Below are 15,948 nucleotides of genomic sequence, written 5' to 3'. Positions count from 1 at the left end.
CACTTAGAAAAGGATTAGGACTGTCAGGTATAAACTTAGGAATAGAACTTTAGGTATATTTTATTATTTTTTTTTAGAACTTTAGGTATATTTTATTTATTTTTTTTAATATGTTTTTTTTTTAATCAATAAATTTTTGTTTTAGTCCTTGTTTTTTGTTATTTTACTTTCATTTTACTTACCGAGTTCATTGATTCTCTACAATTACGTAACTCTTAAAGGGGGAGGGGGTCCTAAAAATGTGGACTTTCATACGAAAAACCATTGTTTTTTATATATACAAAAAACTACAGAGGTAAAAATATATATCAGGTTTCGCGTGGCGTATACAAAGGCATTTTCCTTAAAGAAAGTCTACCAATCACGTAACGTAAAATTTGGCTATTTCATCACCCCTCCCCCCTCATCTTACACTATTTGTATGAATCCTCTAAAAATTATATGGATCATCACACATCTCGCAACCCCTCCCAGCTAAACGTTGCGTAATTTATGAATGTTTCTTTTGATTAAATGAAATTATCATTTAGATGAAATTGTGTTTTCGTACTATGTTTAGGTGTACAACAAGTTCTAATACAATTTCATTATTTCGCTTCAGTGCTTTGTTCGCTAAGTTTTTTCTAACACCGAATTACTTCAACTTATCCTAAAAACTTGTGATAATTTCAAATTCTGTCCCTTTTTTTTAGTTGTGGATCTTTACGCTTTGCAAGAAGTCTTATTTCGGCCGGAGATACGGGTTTGATATCATAACTTGAAGATTCATATGCGTACTCTTGCCCCACCGGTTCCTGCGTACTTTTACCCCACAGTCCCAAAAATTATTCAAGTAATGGTTTTGACATCTTGGAAAACCAACCGGATTGGTGTTCTGCATCATAAAGTACTCAATACAATAGGTTATCGAAATGGTATAATGTTCATCTGATTGAACGTATATATGGTAATTGAATACTAGTTGCGAAAACACAATTATTTTTAGCAAAATGACCAAAAAGTTATCTAACTCCATATCTCCCTTGTTGTTTATTCAAATCGTTTACAATTACACATGATAATAGTTGGCCAGAATACCTGTCAAACTGATGCAGTGCTGCTAGTTTATCTTTTTCTATTACTTCAAAAAATCGAAAACGTACTCTTACCCCACGCGCACTCTTGCCCCACTCTACTCTATATCAAAATAAACTTTATGTGTGGTCTCGAATTAGCAATTATTCAATTTATGTGTGGATCTATATCGATTATATTAGGGTGGAGCTATTGCAAAAATTTATAACGGCGACACATATATCTTATATAGATATTTTTGGCAGTGTAGGAACTACCCACCACGACGATAATATGTAGTAAGAATATTTAACAGCTTAAACGAGACCACAACACCATACCCAAGATTAACAAGTAGTCAAAACAATCCCAAATAATATAAAAATAGCACAAAATAATAACAGTCCAGCAAACAACGAAAATTTTGCGGTCTCATGGAATGTCAGAGGATTAAGGAAAAGAAGAACCGACTTAAAACTATTAATGGCTTCCATCAACCCATTGGTAGTATGTCTACAGGAAACAATGTGCCAAAAAGAACAGCAAGCTAACATCAGTAAGTATAAAATAAACCACCGTCAAAGACCTGGTGGAGCCAGATCAGCTGGTGGAGTGATAACGGCAGTAAAAGAGGACATAGACAGCATAAGAGTATTGACCTAAATACAAATTTGGAAGCAGTAGCCGTAAAAGTAGGTGCACCAATAAATGCTAACATACTAAACGTATACCTCTCTCCCGGAACCCAAATCCAAAAGGATGATATTTCTGAATTACTCGCTCAAATTCCTAAACCTATGATAGTGATGGATGATTTTAATGCACATCACCCACTATGGGGTTCAGACGAAATCAGTTGCCGAGGAAAAATTATTGAGTCAATCATTGGTGAAGAAAACCTTGTAGTGCTCAACAATGATGAAAACACATATGAGAAAAGTGATACAGGAATTAGATCCTGCATCGATATCTGTTGTTGTTCAGATGAACTAGCTGGTACTCTGATGACTCCTATGGATGTGACCATATACAACCAATTATATTGATGCCGCAAATACTACTGAAAACACAACGTCTCCCTAAGTGGCAAATTGATGAAGCAGATTGGGAAAAATGCCAAAATACGATTGAAATCACTTACATAGATAACGTTGTTGACCAAGTCGAAGAAATAACAAGGCAGATAAACAGAGCTGCTGAGCAATCGATCCCAAAAACAAAAGGAACCATCACAGGTAAACAGGTGCCATGGTGGAATAAAGAAGTTGCAGCAGCCATTAAAGCAAGAAGAAAGGCTCTTAGAAGCTTGCAAAGAAACAAAAAGGGAACTCTACATCCACAACATACCCAAGAATTCCGAGATGCAAATATCAAAGCACAAGAGACCATCGTAAAAGCCAAGAAGAAATCTTGGGAAGACTTTGCCCAAAAATTCAACGTCCACACGCCTGCCAAGGAGATGTGGAAAAACTTCAGCAAAATTCAAGGAAAATTTAAAAGCCCACGTATCCGAGAAATCAAATTCAATAATGAAAAAACAACTAACAACAAAGGAATTGCTGATAGTCTTGCTGCACACTTCGGACAAATATCCAGTGATAGGGAATACTCTCCAGCATTTCTGGCATATAAAAATAACATCGAACAATCCCCGATACTTATAAACCAGGAAGAAGAAGCCGGATATAACTCAGTATTTTCCCGAAACGAGCTTGAAGAAGCAATGGAAGGACTTAAAGGATCTTCTCCAGGCCCAGATGGCATCCACTATGCCATGATCACCAAACTGCCAATAGAGTACAAACATCTGCTCCTTAACACATATAACCGATTGTGGGAAGGCTCCGTATACCCAGAAAGCTGGGCCAAATCCAAGTTGTCCAGGAAACTACAGACCAATCTACCTAAATAGTTGCCTTGGTAAGATCCTCGAGAGAATGGTGAACAACCGTCTAATGCACCTAATTGAAGAACGTAGGCTACTTAACGACCACCAATTTGCATTCCGTAAAGGGAAATCTACATCGGACTATCTAGCACACTTTGACACCGCAGTTAGAGAAGCTATGCACAAAAAGATCTTTACACAAGCAATCTTTCTCGACATTAGAAAGGCTTACGACACCACTTGGCGTAGGCTGGTACTAAACAAAATCTGTGAGTGGAAAATAGGAGGCAATCTTGTTAAATACATCCAAAAAATCCTGGAACGAAGGACCTTCAAAGTTAAAGCCAACAATACTCTGTCACAGGAAACAATAATGGAAAATGGCCTATGTCAAGGATCAGTGATAAGTGTTACGCTATTCTTAATTGCAATCGACACCATATGCGCAGAGCTTCCTGCCGAAGTTAATGCACTCCTCTTTGCCGACGATGTAGTTCTTTTCGCCTCCGATGGTAACAGGAAAAATCTCACAAAAAAATTACAATCAGCGCTTAAATCGGTTGAATCATGGGAACAACGCACCGGCTTCAAAATCTCTACCGAAAAATGTGTAACTATAGCGTTCAAACACCCGAGATCTAGAAAACAAACAAGTCAAAGACTTATATTGAACAATGTCTGTTACATTTCGCACCTCATTGCATAATACGCACCCTTAGTTATAAATCAATCAAATTAGATTTGTAAAGACAACAAAACAGCTAGACAGTGTGGTGATTCTATTTGCAGGGAGACAATCGGCCCCTGACAAGTCACCGAAATTGTAAGAAATATAACTATTTTAATAATGTTTTAATCAATAAATGAATATATTTTTCAGCTTTTTAGCTAATGTTCGATAAAAGATGTCTTTCATTTGCTGTAAGCATCGGTTAGAAGTCCCCAGCAAACACCTCCCGCAACAATGTCCCTATACCAGAAAAATCATGCCACAAATGCCTAGGAGTAACATTAGATCAACACCTCACCTACAAAACACACATCGAGGAAACAAGAGCAGTATGCTCCCAGAGAGTCCAGTTTATAAGATCCATCGTATCCAGATCATGGGGTGGAGACCGCCAATCCCTGATAAAAATCTATAAAGCAACCGTACTTGAAAAAATACTATATGCAGCCCCGATCATATCTTCAATTAGCGACACGGTAATCAAACGGTTCGAAAGTTTGCTCAACAGCGCTCTACGAATTATCATAGGAGCATTCCATACCAGCCCAATAATAAGCATCCAGGCCGAAGCAGGCATCCCAAACATCAGATTTCTTTTGAACCAAAAACTAGCGATATTTGCAGCAAAGGTAGCCAACAATGCTCGTCAACCATCAAACAGCGAAACAGAAGAACTCAGCAGCAACAGTTCAGGGGAACTTTGGAATCAAGGACCAACTACTGAACCAAACACCATAAAAACTAGAAGTAGCCGAATCATTGAAGAACTAGCAACTAACATCCCAGCAAGTAAACCTTTCTACATACCATCTACTCCACCATGGAAAAGAAAACAAATACTTGTCGATAATACAGTTCTACACGCGAGCCAGACCGGAAACAATCATCTGGATTTAAGACAACTATTTGCTCAACGAATGCGTACTAAATACAGATTCCATAGAGTAGAGTGGGGCAAGAGTGCGCGTGGGGTAAGAGTACGTTTTCGATTTTTTGAAGTAATAGAAAAAGATAAACTAGCAGCACTGCATCAGTTTGACAGGTATTCTGGCCAACTATTATCATGTGTAATTGTAAACGATTTGAATAAACAACAAGGGAGATATGGAGCTAGATAACTTTTTGGTCATTTTGCTAAAAATAATTGTGTTTTCGCAACTAGTATTCAATTACCATATATACGTTCAATCAGATGAACATTATACCATTTCGATAACCTATTGTATAGAGTACTTTATGATGCAGAACACCAATCCGGTTGGTTTTCCAAGATGTCAAAACCATTACTTGCATAATTTTTGGGACTGTGGGGTAAAAGTACGCAGGAACCGGTGGGGCAAGAGTACGCATATGAATCTTCAAGTTATGATATCAAACCCGTATCTCCGGCCGAAATAAGACTTCTTGCAAAGCGTAAAGATCCACAACTAAGAAAAAAGGGACAGAATTTGAAATTATCACAAGTTTTTAGGATAAGTTGAAGTAATTCGGTGTTAGAAAAAACTTAGCGAACAAAGCACTGAAGCGAAATAATGAAATTGTATTAGAACTTGTTGTAAACCTAAACATAGTACGAAAACACAATTTCATCTAAATGATAATTTCATTTAATCAAAAGAAACATTCATAAATTACGCAACGTTTAGCTGGGAGGGGTTGCGAGATGTGTGATGATCCATATAATTTTTAGAGGATTCATACAAATAGTGTAAGATGAGGGGGGAGGGGTGATGAAATAGCCAAATTTTACGTTACGTGATTGGTAGACTTTCTTTAAGGAAAATGCCTTTGTATACGCCACGCGAAACCTGATATATATTTTTACCTCTGTAGTTTTTTGTATATATAAAAAACAATGGTATTTTTTTTCGTATGAAAGTGCACATTTTTAGGACCCTCCCCTTTAAGAGTTACGTAATCTTTAAACATTTCCTAATATATGCTCATTAAACATCAATTAAATGTTATTAACTCTTATTTGTATTAATATATACTTAAAGCACATGATTGGATAAATGCGTACTCTTACCCCACCCGATGCGCACTTTTACCCCACCGGTGGGGTAAGAGTGCGTTTTTCACTTGTCTTGCAATAAGGGTTCTACTAAAATGAATTTCAATAATTTCAATATTTTTTCCACTGGGTAACATAAAGGAATAGTATATGAATCATCGACACTGATTTGATATGCAGAAGCTTGCTTCATAAGGGCCACATGATCGATTGAAAACTAAGTGCGTACTCTTGCCCCACTCTACTCTACAGTTTTATACACTGACGGATCAAAAACAGACTCCAGAACCGGCTTCAGTGTAATTGTGGAAGGAAACGTAATACGTAAAAGAACCCATAACTTAACTAGCACCTACAGCGTCGAAACCATGGCGGTAATTGAAGCTCTGAAGTGGATATCAAACCAAGATAGAGTAGGTGCTTTTATGATATGCACCGACTCTCTGAGTGTGATAACAACTATCAAAAAGAGAAAGATAAAATCTTCCCTCAAAGATGAAATAACCACACTGTACAATGACATATCCGATAAGGGAACATCCATTACCTTCTGTTGGATCCCAAGCCACATCGGCATTCCTGGGAATGAAAAGGCCGATACTGAAGCCAAACGAGTCCTCGAGCTTAACACCATTATGCAAAAAATAGTTTATCACAAGGAAATTAAAACCATCATTAAAAGAAATATGACTAACAAATGGCAATTGGAATGGGAATCAACCAGAAATAACAAATTAAGAGAATGCAAAAATACCACTACACCATTTAGAGAGGCAACAGGAAATCGCAGAAAGGATGTTATACTAATCAAACTACGAATTGGCCATATGCAATTAACGCACGCCTATCTACTAGAAAAACAGATCCACCCAATTGCACAAAATGTAATCAAATTCTTATTGTCAAACACATTATAGTCAACTTTCCAGGAAATGATAATGCTCGGGAAAAAAAATCGGCTCCAACCAAACATGAGAGAGGCATTGGCCGACGATAGCCGCCAAGCAAAAAAAAAGTGCTATCGTTCCTCAAAGAAATCGCGCTGATAGATGAAATATGACACACAACTACCCAACGGAAAACCTAATATAAAACAGTAGAAGTGTTGAAAAATTCAGTTCATCAAGTTCCACCAGTTTTACCAGTAACCACCTCACTGAAAATAGGATACTTCTAATCAAAGGAAGACAGCGTTAAGCACATTGACGATCGGCTGGCCACCGTAATCCAGAACTAAGTACCAGTCCCCAAGGCGTCAAATCTTATCATAATAGGATGGATGTTCTGCCAGCGGACCGGATGAGACCAGTGAATGAAATATACATTATCTAGATCCTAAGTTACTCAAACTCTGTGAATTGAACAACCAAGACTCGAATAATATTTAAAGAGTCTTTAATAAACATAAAAAAAAATACAAGATTCCAGTTGGATGTCTAAACAACAGATTTTTTTTTTATATTTTACAGATTCTGTAATGCCGATAGAATGTTCGGAAATTGTCAAACAGATTTATAGAAGTAAAGTGTGTTTCCACGTGTTTCCTTGAATAAGACAAATAAGAATTTCGATAAAGAAACGTATAAAACTAAGCATTTCTCCGCAAATTTAAGAGAAACCCCCAATTTAATTCACCTCGCATTTAGCCAAGACACCAATCTTTTTGGTTCGATACAATATTTTAATCATACTTCGCACTTTCTATCCGGCTGCGTGCATTTTTTTTAATATGCAAATTCTGCTTAAAAAAGAATTGTAACGCCAAGTCGCCAATATGGCATTGTGGATCTGCTTTTCAAGTAAAAGTACTGAAAGTCAATATATTCATTGCAATAATGAATCAAAACATCTTCATGACACAGATGGTTTTAAAATCGCATTTGAATACTTTACCCAACTTAGATTCTACTTCAATTGTTATCGACTTTTCGAATTAAACCCAAAAATTTAAACAGATTTTTTCGGATGCAATAAAAAGCGCATTCATGAATTGTGTTCAATCAACATCTACATTAAGCTTTTATCGAAAAGTGCATATACAATCGGCCCGACTGCCCTAATGCTCTTACTTCTTTTCCTCCGGCTTGGTTGGTACCTCCTCGGTGGGCGGATTAGCATCACGGAAGTTCGGGAACTGTTCCCACGGTGCCGACAGATCAAACTTGCGGAACTCCTGGGCCAACTCGAGCGGTTCGCAAACGACTCGCTTCTTCTCGTCGTCATACCGCAGCTCGACGTATCCACTCAAAGGGAAATCGCGGCGTTGCGGATGACCCTCGAATCCATAATCAGTCAGAATTCGGCGCAGATCGGGATGGTTGGCGAAGAACACGCCGTACATGTCCCAAATTTCCCGCTCGTACCAGTTGGCCGCTTTGAAGACTTCGTTGACCGAGTCGATCGGCGTCAGTTCGTCCGTGTAGGTCTTGATCCGGATTCGGGAATTGTACCGCAGGGAAAGGATATTGTAGATGACTTCGAACCGATACTGGCGGCTTGGAACATCCATGCCGGCAATGTCTACCAGATTGGCGAATTGAGCCTGGTGGTGGTCCTTCAGGAACTGGAGTACCGGCACTACACCTTCGGAGGCAATTAGCACTTCCAGCTCGTCACCGGCAGTTAGTTGCACTTTCTGGACATACTTGGGCAAGCATTCGGCGACGTACTTACCGAAATCGGACAAATCCGAGCGAGCTACCGCGTCCGGCTTGCGAACCGTTGCTGGAAAATCAAATCATACTCAAATATAGTCTACGGAAATCGTGTAGAGTTGAAATCCTTACGTCGAGTTTCTGCTGCTGCTTCCGACTTAAATCGTACGATGGATGATGGAGCGGCTGCTGCGCGAGACAGAGCTGTTGGGAAGAAAATTCAGAACTCAAACATTTACAATAGTTCGGTCCCGTGGAGTGAAACTTACCATTTCCGTTCAGAATGCTACTGCGGGCAACCGTGGCAATCGAACGCAGTAACGATGCCATTATCCGGAATCGGTGCAAATTGCGGAAAAGCAAGAAAACTTTACGAGAATGTTTTTCAGCCCAGGCACTTCACTTTTATGTAATTCGATTTGAGTTTTGAGGAAAATTGACTGCTTGTCAGTCGTCAGATTTCAGATCTGTCACAACACACCAGGGCTGGTGGCAAAACTCAGCGGAAAACTAGTACTGTATACCGCAAAGAACATATGATTTTACAGTACTAGAGCAATTTGAATATTCTGACAAGACAAACGAATCGCCCAATGTTAGTGTTTATTTGTCACACGTATAGTGCGAGCTGTCTTTGGTCTATCGTAAAAAATGTTTTAAAACTTGAAAAACAGCGTCAGGAATTGCAAATTAATGCTAAAAAATAATGTTATGCATCGTTCCCGGTTGCGATTCCTCCGCGCAGGAATATCTGGTTGAGTTTCCGCGTAATTCGCTGCTTGCGGACCGCTGGAAGAAAGTAATCGAGTATGGAACTGGACGGCCGGTGGTGTCGGCGAACAGCACCGATAAAAACGATGCTCATCAACTTCAGATGCAGCAGCAGCTGTGTCTGTCGCACTTTTCCACGGACGAGTATTCAGGAATGATAGGCTACCGGGAGCCTTCGTTGTTCCGTGATCGGTAAGTTGCGAATGCTTTTTTCGTTTGTACTTAACCCTGAAACGGAAACCCCGAATGTTGATGTAACTCACCGCATTATTGCTTCCTTCAAACCATTGACTAGATTAAAGTGCCAAATAGCAGACCCCCAACCAATAGTGGACCCTCCAGCTATTTTTGCATTATTACAGCACAATGTATACATTTTGCTGTGAAATTCCATCGGAAGAACCTACCTTACAGTCCTATGATTTGATTCCATGCATTGGAAATGCTATGGGAAGTAAAAATAGATGACTTTTTACAATTCTATAAATAATAAACACAAGAGTGTCCATTATAGGAATATTTTGGGGGGTCCATAGTAGGGAACAAGAACGTCCCGAAACGAAACATGAAAATCAAATGAAGTGTCGACTATAGGAAAGCAATTTCCTGTTATGGACCCCCAGGGAGTCTACTATAGGGCAAATTCAATCAGACTTTAAAATGTTAATTTCAACTAATAACGTCGTGTATTTGAGTGTTTTATGTATGTATCGTGAAGAGGAGATGCATAACTTGTTATTAGACATCAAGCAAAATTAATATGTTGAAAACTTCTACTTCTTATGACAGCAAGAGCAAAATTCCGCTACTAGGGTGTCCACTATTGGGCATTTTACCCTATCCACTTTTTTTTTATTTGGCGGCCCACTTCAATAAGTCGCACCTCTGCTACACATTGGAAATGACGCATTTTTCTTATTTCAGTCAAGGAAACATCGTCGACGTAACCAGCTGCCGGTTGTGTCTTCAGTTTGATCTACGTTCCCGGATGTTTCCCAAGGTGGGAAAGATGGAGCACGTATCGCTGAGTAGCACCATCCGGGCGGTGATGAAGGTATCGCTGGCGACGGATGATTTTCTGACGGAAATTTGCGAGCGCTGCCTGGTAAAGGTGGATGTGCTGAAGTCTTGGGCACGGGAGACTTTACAGCAGGAAATGGATTTCAAGGAACTGATGGGCTTTGCACGGCAGGAGTGTCAAACATTGGATGGCGATGTAAAAGTTGAAACTTTACTGATGGAGCCGAAGGAAGAGATACCAGAAGAAGTGTTTCGCGGCCCTGTATCGAGAGAGGTAAGTCCTGCTATGGAAATTGCCGAAAAAGACAAACCAAGAATCGAAGCAACGGATCATAAAGATATTAAGAATAATGCAAAGCTTGATTCTTTTATTGAGATCCAATCATCTAGCGACGAGGATGATGTACCATTGGCAAAACTTCAGAAAACTGGTAGAAAGAAAGTGGGTCGAAAGAGTCAAGAATCAGTTCCTAAATCGAAAAAGGTTCGTCAAAGAAAACAAGTTTTCCCGAAAGAAATAACCCCGAAGAAAAAACGAGGCCCTAAGCCTGGGCCTCCGAAGCCCCCTAGACAGGAATATTTGCGAGATATCCTGGAGAGGAAGTGCTATATTTGCGATATATTTAAGGATAATATTGACGAGCTGATAGCGCATTTAACGGAAACGCATGCCGGTAAGATTGACTATAGATGTGATGACTGTAACAAGACCTTCGGTAAAGTTACGATTTACAATCGCCATTTGAGTTGCCACGACGTTACGGTTCGCCCCAGGAAATGTGCTTTCTGTTCACTTTGCTTCAGCGCCAAGGAAAGTCTGAAAATTCACGAAAACAAGGTTCATGGGGCAAACCACACTCTACCGAAGCGATACCAACGCAGAGCGAAAATATTTCAGTGCGAGCAGTGTGGAAAAATCTTCCTCAACGATGCTTTGCTTAGGCAACATGATCAGTACCAACACAAAAAACTTCCGGCAGCAACTTGTAAACTGTGCGGCAAGACATTTGCCACCAAATCTAATCTGGAAAAGCACTACATTGTGCATTCCAATGAACGGCCCTACAAATGTGACAAATGTCCTTCCGCCTACAAGACATCAACAGCCCTCAGCAAGCATTCGTTTTTGCACGAAAACCTCCTACCGTACGAGTGCAGCTACTGCGAGGAACGCTTCCTGACCCAAGCTCAATACGCAAGACATCGGGTACTGAACCACAACACCCAAATGGCTAAGTTCAACCAGCAGAAAGCCATTGCTCGGAGCATGCCGTGTGCGATCTGCTCGGACGTTTTCTCACGTTCCAGCGACCTCCAGAAGCATATCAACGATAACCATGCGGACGTTACCTACCCCTATCTGACCTGCCCGGAGTGTCCCGAGCGATTCCTCCAAGAGCAGCAGCTTACCACCCATCGAAACGTTCACACCGATCTCTTCGTATGTAGCGTCTGCAGCAAACATCTCGCCTCAGCCGCACAGCTACGGGATCATATGGAATCGCACAACCCGTCGCAACCGTGGCAGTGCACCATCTGCCTGAAACGGTTCAGCTTGCAGTCGAACTTTTCGCGCCATCGGCTGATCCACCAGGACGAGAAACGCTTCAAGTGTGAGTTCTGCGACAAAGGTTTCGCCCAAAAGGGTCAGCTGATGAACCATAGACGGACGCACACCGGGGAGCGGCCGTTCACGTGTCCCGTGTGCGGTAGAAGCTTCGGCGATCAACCCACTTATTACAAACACAGGAAACGTTGCATGGAAAAGGATGGGCCTCCTGGGGAGCAGCAGATGGACGAGGAAAATGAGGCATGTGAGTATTAGGCTAGGAATTTTTGGTAACAAAGAAAATAGATGTTTGAGAGCAGTCTAAATGGATATTATTTGTCCGAACATCCATTCTGCAAATTGTGATTAATTTATTGTTTTTGAATGCCAACAATCGGTACCATACAGTTTCAGCACCAAAAAACTTGATTTTGGAACAGAAATATTTAATTTAATGTCACTTGCATCGACAATCAAATCAGGTACGATTCCTCTCGTTTTTTATCGTCTTTTTTTGCACATTTCTGCTCCAGCGTGCCGAAGCCATTTGTAAGGGTATGCAATAAGACACTTTTTTCTAACGAAACGAAACGAAACGAAATTTAAAATGACTGTTGATTCGAAATGAAACGAAACGAAATATATTTACTTTCGAAACTTCGAAACGAAACGAAATCAATGTCTATTTAATTCGAAAATTTTCGAAACGAAACGAAATTTCATTTTTTTCCGCGGAATTTTTATTGAATTGATTTTACATTAAATATGTACGCAATTCTGATTTAATTTTTTCAAAGGCAAATAACTGCTTTGCGACCAATAGAATTATAGTAACAGAAGAAGCAGTATTTCATGCATTAATTTGAATAGCGCAATCAACAGAACAACATGAAAGCTTTTGATTGCAGTACTCAAATTAAATCATGAAAGAAATGTTACTTAGCTCGTGTTCCCGTTTACCATTGGCGATAAGGCAATACCCCAGCATTTGTGCCGCTTACAACGGAATTCACCCTGGAGTGGGTATCAGGTATCAGAACGTCGGCTCAGGAGGCACGTTCCCCTCAATTTGGGAGATTTGTGCCATCGGCTTCACTGGCCTTTCTCATCATTTACCTGACGGAAAAGGAAGTGAAAAGGGAAAAGGAAGAGGAAGTGAAGTTGGAAAGGAGAATGGAACCATTTATAGGAAAGCCAATTATGTAGACTCACACGCATTCAGCTAGGGACTAAAGAGAGGTGTCACAAAAACGTAACAATGGACGAACGTCAAAGACGAAACACAGAGTGCACTGTGAAAAACGCATAATGCGAATCCATATAGGTGACAATCACAAAGTACATTGTTAAAATCGCATAATGCGAATCCATATAGGTGGCAAATTGTTGAAAACTAAGTAAAACACATATTCATAACCCCATTCTTATTGAACCTCACGTTGAGATTGAACAAGAGTAACCGAAGCCGAACGTCAAGGACGAGAAACAGAGTACACTGTGAAAAACGCATAATGCGAATCCATATAGGTGACAATTTGTTGAAAACTAAGTAAAACACATATCCATAACCCCACTCTTATTTAACCTCACGTTGAGATTAAACAAGAGTAGCCGAAGCCGAACGTCAAGGACTAGACACAGAGTACACTGTGAAAAACGCATAATGCGAATCCATATAGGTAACATACACAAAGTACATTGTAAAAAACCCAGATTAATCCACCTAGCGGTGATGGTGCCTTTCTCGTTCGTTCAAAAGGTTTTAAATAATCTAAAATAACACCAATATGTGGATTGGTCTTATTTTTCATATTTGTTTATATGCATAAAAAAAATTCTCCCCAAACGCAATTTGTTGCAAACAAATCGGATTAGCATAAGAGCAAAAAATGGCATTTAATTTTGTAGTTTTAAAATTAGTATTTTCGCCATAACTTTTGACCCAATTGTACGATCCGTCCAAGTTTCTATAGGAAACAATGGGACAAGATTCTGCGACGAATGCAATCTGTTGCGAGCGACCTGAGAAGCACACATATTGCACATCAATCACAGTAACTTATATATGACCGGATACAGTCACTATATGGTTACTGCAACCAGATTTGTTGAACTTGTGTTGCTTGGGGAATAGATGAAGTCTAATTGCTAAAAAAGTGAGCTAGACTTTTTGAACTCTTTTTCACAATAAATAGTAATTTGACCAGAACATCTAAGTCCATAGTCCGATCTGGACAATTTTCAATAAGAAAATATGAAACATTCTGCATCGAATGAAATTTAATGCGAGCAAATCGGTTGAGGAAGAGTGCCTGAAAAATAAGTGACATTTTTTTTAGAGATTTTTCCATAAAAAATGGTATAATTTTCGATCCCATAGTCCGATATGGCCAATTTTTAATAGGAAACAACGGGACAGGATTCTACGTCGAATGCAACTTGTTGCGAGCAAATCGGTTGAGGATAAGTGCCCAAAAAATGAGTGACATTTTTTTACGCGATTTTTTCGTATGAATTTGTATTTTGGCCATAACTCTCGATCCCATAGTTCGATCTGGCCAATTTCAAATAGGAAACAATGAGACAAGATTCTGCGTCGAATGCAACTTGTTGCGAGCAAATCGGTTGAGGATAAGTGCCCGAAAAATGAGTGACATTTTTTACGTGATTTTGTCGTATGAATTTGTATTTTGGCCATAACTCTCGATCCCATAGTTCGATCTGGCCAATTTCAAATAGGAAACAATGAGACAAGATTCTGCGTCGAATGCAACTTGTTGCGAGCAAATTAGTTGACGATAAGTGCCCGAAAAATGAGTGACATTTCCTACGCGATTTTTCGTATGAATTTGTATTTTGGCCATAACTCTCGATCCCAGAGTTCGATCTGGCCAATTTCAAATAGGTAACAATGCGACAGGATTCTGCGTCGAATGCAACTTGTTGCGAGCAAATCGGGTGAGGATAAGTGCCCGAAAAATGAGTGACATTTTTTACGCGATTTTTTCGTATGAATTTGTATATTGGCCATAACTTTCGATCCCATAGTTCGATCTGGCCAATTTCTAATAGGAAACAATGAGACAAGATTCTGCGTCGAATGCAACTTGTTGCGAGCAAATTGGTTGAGGATAATTGCCCGAAAAATGAGTGACATTTTTTACGCGAATTTTCGTATGAATTTGTATTTTAGCCATAACTTTCGATCCCATAGTTCGATCTGGCCAATTTCAAATAGGAAACAATGAGACAGGATTCTGCGTCGAATGCAACTTGTTGCAAGCAAATCGGTTGAGGATAAGTGCCCGAAAAATGAGTGACTTTTTTTACGCGATTTTTTCGTATGAATTTGTATTTTGGCCATAACTCTCGATCCCATAGTTCGATCTGGCCAATTTCAAATAGGAAACAATGAGACAAGATTCTGCGTCGAATGCAACTTGTTGCGAGCAATCGGTTGAGGATAAGTGCCCGAAAAATGAGTGATATTTTCACGCGATTTTTTCGTATGAATGTGTATTTTGGCCATAACTCTCGATCCCATAGTCCGATCTGGCCAATTTCAAATAGGAAACAATGGGACAGGATTCTGCGTCGAATGCAACTTGTTGCGAGCAAATCGGTTGAGGATAAGTGCCCGAAAAAATAAGTGTCATTTTTTACGCGATTTTTTTGTATGAATTTGTATTTTGGCCATAACTCTCGATCCCATAGTCCGATCTGGCCAATTTCAAATAGGAAACAATGGGACAGGATTCTGCGTCGAATGCAACTTGTTGCGAGCAAACCGGTTGAAGATAAGTGCCCGAAAAATGAGTGACATTTTTTGAGTAGTTTTGCGCACACACACACATACACACACACACACACACACACACACAGACATCACCTCAATTCGTCGAACTGAGTCGATTGGTATATAACACTATGGGTCTCCGGGCCTTCTATAAAAAGTTTGTTTTTGGAGCGATCATATAGCCTTTACCGTATACTTAGTATACGAGAAAGGCAAAAACACATAATGCGAATCCATATAGGTGACAATTTGTTGGAAACTAAGTAAAATACATATCCATAACCCCACTCTTATTTCACCTCACGTTGAGATTGAACAAGAGTAGCCGAAGCCGAACATCAAGGACGAGACACAGAGTACACTGTGAAAAACGCATAATGCGAATCCATAAAGTACATTGTAAAAAAAACGCATAATGCGAATCCATATAGGTGACAATTTGTTGAAAAAAAAAAAACATTTTCATAACCCCA

At 39.6% G+C, this 15,948-nt stretch overlaps 2 protein-coding genes across 2 annotated transcripts; one reads left to right on the top strand and one right to left on the bottom strand.

Annotated features, from left to right (window-relative positions):
• Nucleotides 1-7,675: 7,675 nt before the first annotated feature.
• On the bottom strand, nt 7,676-8,799 carry LOC134210813 (NADH dehydrogenase [ubiquinone] iron-sulfur protein 3, mitochondrial). Its single transcript, XM_062687111.1, has 3 exons — nt 8,609-8,799; nt 8,472-8,543; nt 7,676-8,409 (listed from the first exon to the last, which is right to left on the bottom strand). The coding sequence occupies exons 1-3, from the start codon at nt 8,667-8,669 to the stop codon at nt 7,751-7,753; spliced, it is 792 nt and encodes a 263-aa protein (XP_062543095.1). The 5' UTR covers nt 8,670-8,799; the 3' UTR covers nt 7,676-7,750.
• A 133-nt stretch (nt 8,800-8,932) lies between these two features.
• LOC134210812 (zinc finger protein 431-like) lies at nt 8,933-11,998 on the top strand. The gene is made up of 2 exons (XM_062687110.1): nt 8,933-9,302; nt 10,035-11,998. The coding sequence occupies exons 1-2, from the start codon at nt 9,046-9,048 to the stop codon at nt 11,953-11,955; spliced, it is 2,178 nt and encodes a 725-aa protein (XP_062543094.1). The 5' UTR covers nt 8,933-9,045; the 3' UTR covers nt 11,956-11,998.
• Nucleotides 11,999-15,948: the final 3,950 nt, after the last annotated feature.

Source organism: Armigeres subalbatus, chromosome 2 (genome assembly GCF_024139115.2).
Source record: "Armigeres subalbatus isolate Guangzhou_Male chromosome 2, GZ_Asu_2, whole genome shotgun sequence".
NCBI lineage: Eukaryota > Metazoa > Arthropoda > Insecta > Diptera > Culicidae > Armigeres > Armigeres subalbatus.
The sequence above is the reverse complement of the archived record's forward strand: the minus strand, read 5'-3'. Positions and strand labels throughout refer to the sequence as shown.